General features: G+C 45.0%; 1 protein-coding gene across 1 annotated transcript in view; it reads right to left on the bottom strand.

Annotated features, from left to right (window-relative positions):
* The window catches only part of Anks6 (ankyrin repeat and sterile alpha motif domain containing 6), a 52875-nt gene extending 47037 nt beyond the window's left edge, over window positions 1-5838 (bottom strand). Inside the window, exon 1 of the mRNA XM_048783112.1 lies at window positions 5824-5838. Coding sequence (XP_048639069.1) covers window positions 5824-5838 — 15 coding nt within the window. The remainder of the gene's footprint in view (window positions 1-5823) is intronic.
* Between the last annotated feature and the right edge of the window lie 7595 nt (window positions 5839-13433).

The following is a 13433-nucleotide window of genomic DNA, read 5'->3' as shown; positions in this document are numbered from 1 at the left end:
GTCTGTGCGCTCCTCCGGCTCCGCCCCCGGCGCCGCGCCCGCGCCCCCTTCCGCCGCCGCCCGCGCCCACTGAGCCGGGCGCGCGCTGGGCCGAGGCCGCGGCTGTGGCCGCGCGTACACCACCCGGGCGGCGGAGGCGGGAACCCCGGGTTCCGGGAAGCCCAGAGCAGCGTCCGCCTCCCCGGTGGGTTGGCCCTTGACTTTTCAGCGCCCGCTTGTGACCCTCTCCCGCGGTTCTGGAGACTTAAGGCTGCGTGAGGGTTTTTGAGCGGCTGTCCAGCCTTCCCCGCGGGGCCACCAGGCCAGGCTAGGTCCATAGTTGAACCGGCCTGGACAAGGCCCGCTTGCCCAGCTGATGCCCTGCGCCCTCCTCTTAATGGGTGCTTCTCCAACAGCTGTGTAGTGGCACACATTCCTCCACAAAAAAAAAAAAAAAAAAAAAAAACCCAAGCTTCTCAGACTATAAGCAAAAGAGTTTCTACAGAAAAAAAAAAAAAAAAAGTTCAATGTAGTTAAACTTCCTATTTTCCTGTTGCTCTATTTTACTTGGCCACTGGCCGGGAAGAAATCGGCACTCCAGGTGCTGAAGGCCCTTTACTTGTTTTTCACAAACATGTATCCAGTATAGTAGTTTGTAGAAGCTGTTTGCAAATGCAAAATGTGATTAAAAAAACAACAAAAAAAATCCTTTAACAAGGCCTCTGGCCTTGAGTTAGAGCTTCACAGAGATGTTACATCTCTAAAATAAGAGAAGTTACCAATTGGGCTCCATGGTAACAGATGGCAGAGGGAGGAAAGAAGGGAGAGAAGAAGCTCTCCCCTTCTCATGTATTGTCCTTGAAGGGTTAACTTGCCCAGAACAGGGGTGGGGGGGAGCTGCTTTTATGTGAACTTCTGAGCCCCACCCCTTACATGCTGGGTATAAAAATCTGAAACTACCTGAACTCGGGGTTCAGGGCTTTGATTGATTACAGCAAAAACTGTGCCCTCTGAACCTGGCTGCAGCCAAATAAAACTGTTTCCTGCTGTCCTCCTCGGGCGCCTTGCCTCATCTGTCCCTACAAAAGTTGTTGATTGGATTAAGGAGGGTGCCTCTGTGCTCCCACTGTGTACTTCCAGGTGTTGGTTTGTCACCTGAAAGGGGATACAAATGCCTCTTCTACTTTTTGTCTCCTTATTCATGGTCCTTGACATGTGGCCCACAAACCAATACCCGGACCAACTGAGAAATTTTTACAAATACAGATTTCCTGGCCACATCTCAGACCTACTTAGTCAGAAACTCGGAGTAGGGCCAGCCACCTGTGTTTTAGCAAGCTCTGAGCTGCTTATGATGCATGCTAAAGGCAGACACACTGATCCTTACTGGATCTTCTGAATTTACGGAGGACTCGACTGAGGCCTAAAGAGGTTGTGCCTTACTTTAGGCAATGCAGCTCTTCTGAGGGAGACTTTGCAGGATTTCTGTCTTCCAATATCTGGTCCAGTTCCCTTTCCATTCTCCACAAATATTTATTGAGTGCCAGCTAGTGCCAGGCACAGTTCTACAAGCTGGAAGGACATATAGACAAGATAAGATATCTGCCTTCCTGGAGCTAACAGTGGAAAGAGAATGTAAATACAGAACCCAATAAATTACTTGAGTGGTGGATGGTGACTGAGTGCTATTGGAACAGTAGAACATACATCCAGGTAGTTAGCAGAGAGAGAAGGATATTATTTCATAATCAGTGGGCAAAGGTTTCATTGAAAAAGGAACATTTGCAGAGACCAGAAGGAACTGAGAAAGCAAGCACGGTGACATTTGGGGAAGGAGCCATCCAGGCAGAGGAAAAGAAAGATGCTGTGAGAAGAGTGGCCCTGCCCACAGATAGCATACCTCATGCCACCTGCTGTGGCACTGACACTAACGTTCTATTAGGATGGGGTCATTAATTTCCATAGACTGTGAATTTTGGCTCCAGAAGCCTAACAAAAGGTCATACGGTAGGTGCTCAATGCATGACTGTTTGTGACTAAGTCTCATCTATATAGAATTAAAACAGCACAAACCTTGATGGAAGGAAGGAGTAAGTCATGCCTTTGTCAGATCAGAGAAGATACAAATGCCCCGAGGATCTGGGTTGGCAGGGCTAAAAGAAAAGTTCTTCTAGGTAAAATGTAAAGATAAAGAAAGTCCCCAGGGTTTAGATTGCAAAGGTCTTTGGCAGCAGGGTGAAGATTGTGGGGTTTATTCTGAGAGCAATGGGGAGCCATGGGAAGCGTTTGAGCAGGCAAGTTGCAGGGTCCATGCTCACCACTGGGGCTCAGTTGGTACATCTCACCCCCTTCCAGATTTGGCCTCGCTCATCACAATCAGAGTGAGGACAGCTTCCTTTGGAAGGTCTAAGAAAGTCATTTGTTTCAATGAAAATCCCAAGTATTATACCTGTCTTATTCTTTTTATTCAAATGACTTTTATTTTTACTAATTGGTTGTATCATTTATAAAAATAATGTAAAAATTCAAATTCCAAAAACTATGCAAAGAGGCACAAGGCAAAAATAAAAGCCCCTTTCCCACCTCCCCCACTCTCCCAGTCTTACTCCCCATAGATAACCAGTAGTCACATGCATTTTATCTCCAAAAAGTGTCATGTATATGCGAACATGCACACAAGAATGTAAGCATTAATCCAGCATCTCTATTGCAAACAGCAGAAATCAGTGGTCTGGATCATTTAAGCAGAAAGAGGATTTAATACAAAATTACTTCACAGTTCGCAGATCCCATGAAGACATTTTTGGAGGCCAAACGTCAGGAACCATACCCCTAACCATGCCACAGCAGCAGCCTATACCAGGATGGAGTCAGCTCAGGACTTTTTGAGTATAAGTGGCTTCAGATTCAGAACTTGAGGTGGGAGTGTCTGATTGGCCCAGCCTGGGTCATGGCACGTGACCCAAAGGGAATCTAGGAAAGCCACTTTGGCATTTTGAGAATCTAGAAGAGTGGGAGGGAGTTCCGCCCCAGAAGGTGGGGCACTCCTCGGTGTAGGAAAGGGGTTCAGATGTTTGGCAGCCAAAAAGTACAACAAAAGTCTTCTGCAGTCTTTTCCTTGTAGACATGCTTTTTCTCTTGGGGAGACTGCCTCTGTCCCTGTGGATCAGTGGTTAGCGAGTGTTCAAGTCCATTCTGATTGGTGTGAGCCCAGGGGTTTTGCTGAAGCAACTGGGAACAAGGCCCTATCTGGTGAGGTTGTCAGCTGTCTGAAGTGGGGGTCTTCTAAACCAAATGTGCTCTGCCACCACCTGGGAGTGAGGCCATCACAAAGGAAAGCAGATCAGAGTGACAGGAAGAGACCAAGGCAGAAACCTCTCATCCCCATTCTTTTTGGCTAGGTTTATTTTGAGCAGGGTTATCATCACAGACCATTTGCAATCCAAAGCTTAACAAATGCATAATTTCCTTTTTCAAATGAATGGGTTCGTATTTACTTTTTTTAAAAAATGAATGGGTTCAACTAGATGTGGTGGTGCACACATGTAATCCCAGCAGCTTGGGAGGCTGATGCAGGAGAATTGCAAGTTCAAAGACAACTTCAGCAATCTAGGGAGACCCCAAACAATTCAATGAGACCCTGTCTCTTTAAATGAAATACAAAAAGGGCTGGGAATGTGGCTCAGTGGTTAAGTGCCCCTGAGTTCTATCCTTGGTACCAAAAAAAAAAAAAAAAAAAGAAGAAGAAGAAAAAGAAAAAAAAATGGATGGGTTATGGGTTCAAATGATACATGCTGTTCTGAATCTTGCTTGCTTTGCTTTTTTTTTTCCATTTAGCAAGTGTCTTGGGCATCATTCCATGTAGGTGAATGTCGATTGGCTGCATCCTTTTCAATGGGTGCTTGAAAAACCATTCAGAGGATGTACCATAATTTATTTAATCATCTTTTAAGTGGTGCCCAGTTGGCTTGTTTCCAGTATTCTACTGTTATGAAGAAATCTTGCACTGAACAGCACAGTCAGAGTCCTAACCAGGGATGGCTAGCACACTTAGCTGAGGAACTAAGGAACTAAAGGGACATTTACAGAAGTATGGACAGGTTTATTCAGAGCCACAGGGATGGCTCAGTGCTCCCCGGATGGTAGAGATAGGGAGCAATTACCATCCCAGGCCTGAAGGGACAGGTCTGGAATTCCAAAAGAGAAAACCTCCTCAGGCTACCTGATAGGAACCGTGGTGGCGATTGGTAGAGGGACACCGGCCAAGCCACAGCAACTCAGTAGGAAGCCCTCCCCAAAGGAGCAAACACCTCAATGCTTTCCTCCTGCCCTCTGATCTCCTGCCAGTGCTCCTCATAGGAAACCCAATGGGAAGCCAGAGTTTGGGAGCCTGCTGAAGTGGCTCCTGGGATCAGCCTCCCAAGGCTGGAAGACACAGAAAAGGCTGTGGAAGATATGCAGCAACTCACTGCTTGGTGTGTGGTCCTTGGGCCAGCAGCTCTGGTACCTCCTGGGAGACCTGTTAGAAGAATAGCACCTCGGTCCCATCCCAGTCTCACTGGACCACAATTTGCATTTTAGCACTACCCGAGGTAATTCAGGCTCACATTAACATTGGCAAAGTGGGATGCTGCATATTTGGACAGGCATCTCTGTGTCACTGTCTCTATAGTTTTAATTCCTTCTGAACTCTCTTCCAGCATTTTCCCCCATTGATCTCTATGTTGGTTTGTGTTCCCTGAGAATAAGATGCCTGGGTGTTTGCTGGCTTGTTTGTTTTCTGGGGAAAATGCCCGCAGAAGTCAAAATGACTTCTGATTTCTGACAGCGGCAAAGGATAAAGAGGGCAGGTGAAGAAGGGAAGGGAAGCTTCAGACCACAATGCAGGGCTAATGCCTGAGAAAGGAGACGGCAAGGAGCTGTAGACGGCAGGGCAGTTCTGGAACAGTCTCAGCTGCCCAGCTCCATGCGGAGGTCTCAAACAAAGGTTGCCTGCCAAGGTGTCCTGCATTAGGCAGAAAAGACCACATGCATGCATGTACCTCTATCTGTGCTTGTCACTGACTGGAAGAAACCAGAGGATTCCCCCAAGGACCCGAAGGCATAGGAGCTGAAAGCTCTCTGTCACTGCACCCAGTTGCCATTCAGCCAACACGAACCAACCACCTTTTCTGTCCCAAGCATTGTGTGCGTTGAATGACAGGAACACAGCCCCTGGCTCCCAAGGGATCCCATATAACTGCAGAACAGTGTGTTCTGTGAGCTCTTGTCATTAATTTGAAGGAAGGTATCTCAGTTTGGAATATGTCATTGACAGCCTCAAGCAAGACTGGGACATACTGGGGCAGAAAAAAAATGGTCTAGGTAAGAAAGAGAAGAAACAGATTGGAAAGATGGAACAGGTGGTCAACTCCTTGACCAGACTGAAGGAGGTCAAGAAGGCTCAGAAATAAATAATCTCTAAAGAATATTTACTTTCAAATTCCTTTCTTTTCTAATAAGGTAATGATGTTGCAAAGAATTCTGATGTTGTACAAATATAGAATGCAAGCTCCTTGCGATGAATGCTTTTGGGTGCTGGTCACCACTGCCTTCCCACAATCCAGCACACTGTCCACCAAATAGTAGGTGATCAATAAAAAAATTGGTGAAAAAGTAAAGAAATTGAATGAACATGAAAGGACCACAGAATCTCATTCTTCAGAAATAAATATAATACAATTAATGGTTCCACAAATATTCCTTTAGATATTACCTTTTGCGAAAGTGGGATCATACCATCCATTGAGTTCCAACTTGCTTTTCCGTATTTACTGTGTCTTAAACACATTTGTATGTTAACACCTTGCCATAGGCCATGCTTGTTAACGTCACTGTGTTATATGTTATGGTATGGATGTGCAATGCTTTATAATTCCTAATGTTGGACATTTAGGTTGTTTCCAACTGCTGGCTTTCTTTTTTCTTTCTTTCTTTTTTTTTTTTCCATACTGGGAATTTTTATTCCTTTATTTTGAGATAGCATCTTGCAAGTTGTTCTGGCTGCCCTGGAACTTGCAGTCATCTTGCCTCAGCCTCCTGAGTAGCTGGGATTGCTGGACACATGTGCCACTGCATCCAGCTCCAATTATTAGCTTTTATATACAATACTCCAATAAAACTTCCTTGTGTGTATCTCTTGAGCACTTGTGAGTCTATTTTTGTTGGATAATTTCCTAGTTGTGGAATTGCAGAATCAAAAGGATATTAACATTACAGTCACTAGTATGGCAATATGTAAAAACGTGGATGTGTAACTGATGTGATTCTGCAATCTGTATACGGGGTAAAAATGGGAGTTCATAACCCACTTGAATCAAATGTATGAAATATGATATGTCAAGAGCTTTGTAATGTTTTGAACAACCAATAATAAAAAAAGGATATTAACATTAACATTTCTAGTAAATGGTGCCTAATTGCTTTCCAAAAGGTTATGTCAGTTTACATTTCCACTGAGAGAGTATGAGAGTATGTTTATTTACCTCCTAGCCAATACCGGAATTAATAGCCTCTTAAGTCTTTGCCAATCTGATAGATGAAGAAAGATTGCAGAAGAAGTTTAATTTGCATACGTTTTAAGCAGGGAGCTTAAGCATATTTTCATACTTTTATAACTGTTTATATCCATTTGGAGAGGAACAATCTATTTAAATCCTTTGGCCATTTTTATTTCTGTTTGTTCTTTTCATTTCTGTAGTGATTCACATGCTGGGTAAATGTTATCTGCAAATATCTTTTTCTGATTTGCCTTTTGACTTTGTATTATTTTCGAAGCCTTATAGAATGAAAAACATTTTAATAGTCAAATGTATAAATCATTTCCATAGTGGCCTCTGATTTCTTTTATCTGATACTTTTATTGCTGGATTTCTCTCCCTCCCTGTTTCTTTTTCTTTCTTTCACTTCATGTCTCCGAGCCTGTATTCCTTGCAAAGTTGACATTAGGGTGAGATGAGTCTAGCAATTTGCAACACCCAATGGTGCTCAATAACAAACAGCACGTATCTATTACTTGGGGCTTTAACCTATGTCTTGTAAGACCTAATTCCATTGTTCTTTTCTCTGCCAGGAGCCTCTATGGGGAAGCATTTCAACTTGGCATCCTCATGAATTGTAATCTTTGTCTGTTTTCTAATCTGACCACAGATCTTAAATGTGTTGGGTGTCTGAACAGAGGTCAGGGGCACAGATCCAGGCCTTTTGCAGCACACCTGCCTTCTAGCACCACCTGGGAAGAAGTAGGCAGGCCCCTGGGCACTGTGGTGGAACCACGTCACAGGAGACTGATAGCAGCACAGGGTTGTCCTTCTCCCCATGGCTCACCCAAGCCCCACACCCCTCCAGAGCCGGGGGCTGGGGGGGTGTCTCTGGAGTAAAGAGGTCTGCAGGCTGTCTCTGACCTCCACCTGAGCCACCAAGTTGCCAGAGGCCCTTCCCCACCCTGTATCTCAAACTCCCCATCTGTAAAACTAGGAAACTGGGCCAGAGTTGTGTTTCTGGAACTTTTTTGGCTTGTGATCCTCTTGAGAAGAATGGATTCAAAGGTTTGGACCCGCCTCCCCCTGGTAAAACAAACAGAAAATACAGCCTTCACCAGTTCTCCCCAGGAAGCCCCAGCAGAGGGAGTTCCAGACTAACCCAAGATATCATCTCAGCTCTAGGAGGCTATTGGAGCCTGCAGGGCTTTCTCAGTTTCCCTAAACCCATCAACTAGACAATAAACCCTTTCAACACCTTGTAATTCTTCACCCATTACAACGCTAGGAAGTTATCTTTTTGATGTGTGATTACTCCATTAGGCTCAGCACCACGGTGTCAAAAACAGATCTTGTGTCCAGGATTCTTGCCTTGACCTAACTTTAGCCAGGCTCTTCTGAGCTCTCTTCTCAACTGCAGCCTCTAACATTCGCTCATGTCCAGACTTAAGCAAACACCAGCATAGTTTCTAATAGCACAAGGGTGCTATCTATAAGGTGACCTGAGATCCCTGAAGCATCCACAGAGCACAGGGGTCCCTGAAGAGTGCACTGTGGTAGCCAGACTGACCCCAGGCCTTTGGCTTCCCTTTCTTAGAGCATAGTCTAAAAAGGGCTTCTGACTGTGAACCCTCCCTCTATTTCTTTGAGATGACTATGTACTTCTTACATTTCGCACAAGGACCTGGAAGCCATTCATTTAAAAGGAATCATCAGAGGGGATGGGCCTCTCCCTCCCAGCTCTGGGAGAATGGAATCTTGACTTTGATGATGTCAGCTAACAGACACAGCTGACCTAATTAGCATGCGCACAGACCAAGCCTTTGTAATTATTCACTTCCCTGACTCTGCTGGGTCCCTGTTCTCCCCGTCTTTTCCTTCAGCCCCTTTTGAAACACTCAGCCACCTCCCCACAAACAAAGCTGGGGTCAGTGCACCCTGACCCTCCACCCTGCCGCAATAGTATACTATTGACTAAATCTGTCCTTCACACTTTAACTAGCATCTGACTTTGTTTCTCTTTGACACTTGCTTCTTAGAGCATGCCTGGTCCTGCGGCATGGCGCTGAGAGCACAGTAGATGCTCAGTATTTCCTGACGGGAGAAAATACTTCCTTTGTTCCAGTTCCCTTTGCTGCGTAACAAACCATCCCAAGGCATCATGCTGTAAAACAACCACTGTCTTCTGCCTTTGGACTCTGTGGGCCAGGGATTTGAATAGGGCATCTTTCTTCTCTGTTCCATGCTGCCTGGGGCCACAGTTGAGATTACCTGAAGGTTAGGCAAAGTGGGAGTGGCTTCAGGTGTCTCAGAGTCTTGGTCTACCACAGTCTACCGATTGAATAGTTAGAGGCTTGCCTATTCCAAAGAGGAAGGATTAAAGAATTTGCAGCTTAGTTTCACAATTGCCCCACTATCAGAGCCAGGTCTGGGGGTACTTCTCTTGCAATTAGTCCTTTGTATGAGTCAGGATTCAAACTGGCTACATAGGATGGAAAACACAAAGACGGTGACTTAAATGAATAGACATTTACGTCTCTTTCATATAAATGCAGCAGGAAAGGAGAGTCAGGACTGGTCCAGGGTCCACAGGGTTAAGTATCTATTTCACCATTCTCTCAGTGGGTGACTTTTACTTCTTGATCCAAGTCTTCAAATCCACTATCTGGCCAGGAAAAGAAAGGATAAAGAAGTGTCCTTTAAAGACACTATCATAGGCTTCCACCCCTTGCATTATTGGCAGGGGATATAGTCAAAGACCCCCCAGTGGATGCCTGAAATCTCGGACAGTACTGAACATTATATATACTGTATTTTATCTGTGATAAAGTTTAACTTATAAGTTAAATTTATAAATAGATCAAGAGATTAGCAATGAATAATAGTAAATTAAGAAAATTATTGCGATATACTATAATAAAAGTTATGAGTCATCTCTCTTCCCAAATATCTTATTGTACTGCAGGTCTTAGTAACCTTAGCACATGGTTTCTTATCTTTCCTGATTCAGTTGAGAACTTTCACGTGTTTACTTAAAGGAAGCACTTTACAGCATCTCATTGATTGTCACCTTACACTTTGGGGCCATTATTAAGTAAAATAAGGCTTCCTAGAACACTAGCACTGTGAAATCTCAACAGTTGGTGTGATAACCAAGAGGGTTAGGTTACTAGGTGACAGGTGATATATACGGCATGGACACTTTGGACAAAAAGATGATTCATGTTCCAGGCAGAACAGATTGGGGCAGTGGGGGATTTCACCATGCTACTCAGAGGACATGCAACTTGAAATTTATGAGTTTGTTTATTTCTGGAATCTTTCATGTAATATTTTTAGACGGTGGTTGACAATGGGTAATCGAGACTGCAGGAACCAAAACAGACAATGAATCAGGGTAAAGGGACTACTGTACTCAGGAGTCCCACTTGACACCACCACTAGTGGCCCATCAGTGGCACATTTAGTCACATGGCCATTCCTGGCTGCTAGAGAAGCTGGGAAATCTAGTCTTTATTCTACCAAGAGAAACAAATTAAAAAATTAAAACTTCTAAGTGGGTGTGGTGGCGTATACCTGCAGTGCCAGATACTTGGGAGGCCAAGGTGGGAGGATCTCTTGAGCCCAGGAGTTTGAGGTCATCCTGGGCAACATAGTGAGACCCTGTCATGAAGGAGAAAGAAAGGAAGGAAAGAAGGAAGGATGGACTGAAGTAAGGAAGGGAGGATGGGTTGTACTGTTAAGAAAGAAGAGAAAGGATATTGGCAGATATTTGGCAGTTTCTGTCATATCTTTTTTTTTTTTAAAGAGAGAATCTTTTTTTTTTTTTTGTAGATGGACACAACACAATGCCTTTATTTGTATGTGGTGCTGAGAATCGAACCCAGGTCCCGCCTGTGCTAGGCAAGTGCTCTACCGATGAGCCACAATCCCAGCCTTCTGTCATATCTTTTTACTCCTTGCTATTTCCTGTTCTTCTACCCTCAAGCCATGGCTTTGGACAACACTTTTTTTTTTTTTTTAAATCACCAGTTCCTTGTACCCGTTCCCAGGGAGGAGGATATGCAGTCTATAAGGAAGCTCAAAGTTCCAGATAAACATACTAATGCTCTGGCTTCAGGGAGGGAAACTGGAGCCCCACCCAGTCAGCTTACTTTTTGTTTGTGGGATGGTCCCCTGGGCTTCTTCAGAGATCTTGAAAACTCCCTGATTAGATAATGACTAGATAACCAGGCTCCTTGGGGAATTGTGTTTGTTGTCTTTGGGGAGTAGCCAGACCCTACACTTCACCAGGCTGTGCCCTTCCTCAGATACTCCCAGTGAACTCCGACCCACACCTAAGGAGGTCAGGGGTGAGACAGCAGGCAGTCCTTACTTAAAGGAAGCACTTTACAGCATCTCATTGACTATCCCAATTGTCACCTTACACTTTGGGGCCATTAATTAAGTAAAATAAGGGCACCCACTGTGACTCTGTACCAAGCTCTGGGATCTCGAAGCTCATATTCTAAATCTTTTCATTCATTCTGCTTATGAGGGCAGGGTGTGGATTCAACACTGTTCAATGTATCAAATGCCTTAACGAAGCGTGATGGTAGTGAGGGCTGAATTGTGCCCACCCCCCATGACATTTTGAAGTCCTAATTTCCAGTAACTATGAATGTGACCTTATTTGGAATTAGAGTCTTTCCAGATAGAATCAAGTTAAAATGAGGTCCTCAGAGTAGGCCCTCATCCAATATGACTCTTCTAGAAGAGTAAAAGGGACACTGTTGTGAGCAGCGCTATTAATAATTACTTGAAGGTGGATTGTCTTTAAATGCAAACATATATTCGATCACATCAATCATCAAATATAAATGATTAATGCAAAAAGTGTTGGGTGTGCGGGAGCACCCCAACTAGTATTCAGTGCACACTAATTAAACACTATAAGCAAATCACACAATCCTAGGGCAACCACGAGCCCCAAAATATCTCTGATGCCATGTGACTTCTCTTAGCCAAAGAGCACACGGTGTCCTTGTCTGGTGGTTCTCTCCAGCTGATGGCTGGATGTCAGGGAATGGTGGAGTCAGTCCAGGGCAGAACAGCAAGGTGGCCAGTCTCTTGGATGTCCTTGGAGCAAAAACTCTTCAATGTGGCAGGACCAGCAATTTAAATACACTTCCAAGTTGGTGGTATACGCTGGTGACTGGTTACACCTAGTGAAAGTCAATGTCTATTGGTTATGTCCAGTGAGGTGATGTAATTGCAACTGGGCATGCATGTTCTTTGCACATGTCCATAGAGCTGTGCTTCTTATCAATTGTAACCAGTCATTGCTAAGCATCAGGGTAAAGGGACTATTGTACTCAGGAGTCCCACTTGACACCACTATGGCTAGTGCCTCTTGCAGCTCCTCATCAATTGCAAACACCACATGACTAAGCAGTTCAATGGCTGCTGTTCCTTATGGCTGGCAACTTAGTGAGTCTTAGCATGTCCCAGCATGTCTGTGGCAGATGCTCCTTACAGATACCCAGACAGAAATGCCCTGGAAGAAAGCTGTGTCACTGTGGAGGCAGAGACTGGGCCTGTGGAGCCACAGCCAAGGAATGCTAAGCCTTGCTGGCAGCACCAGAAACTGAGAAAGCTATTGAACAGCTCTCCCCTGAGGCCTTCAAGGAAGTAGTGCCCTGGTGACATCTCAAGCTCAGATATCCAGTTTCCAGAACCGCAGGAGAGCAGATTTCTGCTGTTTTAAGGAATCATTTATGTATGTTATGACAGCGGTAGGAAACAAGAGATGTCAACTTGTATAGGCTCTAACCCCAACTATTCAATCAAACTTCATCTGTGCGTTGCAGTGAAGGTATTCTGTGGATGTGATTAACATCTGTAATCAGTTGACTTTAACTGATGGAGATTATCTGGATGGGCCTGACTCACTCTGCTGGAAAACCTAAGAGCAGAAGACAGGCTGACCTGGAAAAAAAAAATCTGCGTGTGGACTGCAGTCTCAGCTGATGCTCGAGTTCTGTCTGTCCTTGCTGAGGACCTGCGGGTGGATTTCAGATTCGCCTAACCAACCCCCCACAGTTGTGTGGTTCCTTGTAATTAATCTCTTAATATACCTCCCACTGGTTGTGTTTCTCCAGCAGAACCCTGACTAACACAAGGGGATGATGTACTCTAGAAATATGTTTGCCTAAAAGGCTGGTCGTGCATGGCTCAGTGGGAAGGGCATTTCAAGCAGAGGAAACAGCATGTATCAAGGCTTAGAGTAGCAAAGCCTGGCTTCCCTCCTTACCTGGGGATGGGAGGTAAATGCTGCAGTGTTTAATCTAGCCTCATTCTTTTATTTTGCCCCTAAGAGGAAGTCGCATCCCTCATCCCAGTCGTGGCCTGGTTATTCCAGCACCCTTGGAGCTCCCTCTTTCCCTCCCCCCAAAAAACTTTCAGCCAAGACCTGGGGTACTTATCACTAATGAATGCCCTGGGTGTGTGTGTGCAATTTATGTGTTTTTCTGAAGGTATAATTTGCTCCTTTGATCAGTTTCTTGGAGGTGTCCCGTTAAGTGAAGGATAAGATACACAGCTTTGGACAAATAGGAGCCCTTCGAGGGGTTTATTTCCAGGGCCCCAAAACAGTATGGTATTGGGCTGGCCCTGCGGGAGTCAGCGAGACAGCCTCACTGCGCCTCAAGTGTCCTCCTCATCTGTAAAATGGAGTTGACAATCCGGACGACCCTCTTAAATGAATAGTGTAAAGAGCAGATGAGATAAGGGCAGTAAAATCTTCAGCGCTTTGCGATTGAGGAGAGCAAAGCTAGGTCTTCTTCGCGACCACCCTAATTACGCACCCCAGCGGGAGAAGGAAGCACAAGTCCGCCCACGTGGGGGCCCATTCAGGTGGGGGTGCAGCATTGGCTGCCGCCGGGAAGGGGCGGTGCG

The sequence above is a fragment of the Marmota marmota genome, unplaced genomic scaffold (assembly GCF_001458135.2).
Source record: "Marmota marmota marmota unplaced genomic scaffold, marMar, whole genome shotgun sequence".
Lineage (NCBI taxonomy): Eukaryota > Metazoa > Chordata > Mammalia > Rodentia > Sciuridae > Marmota > Marmota marmota.
This window is presented reverse-complemented; position numbering and strand designations above follow the sequence as displayed.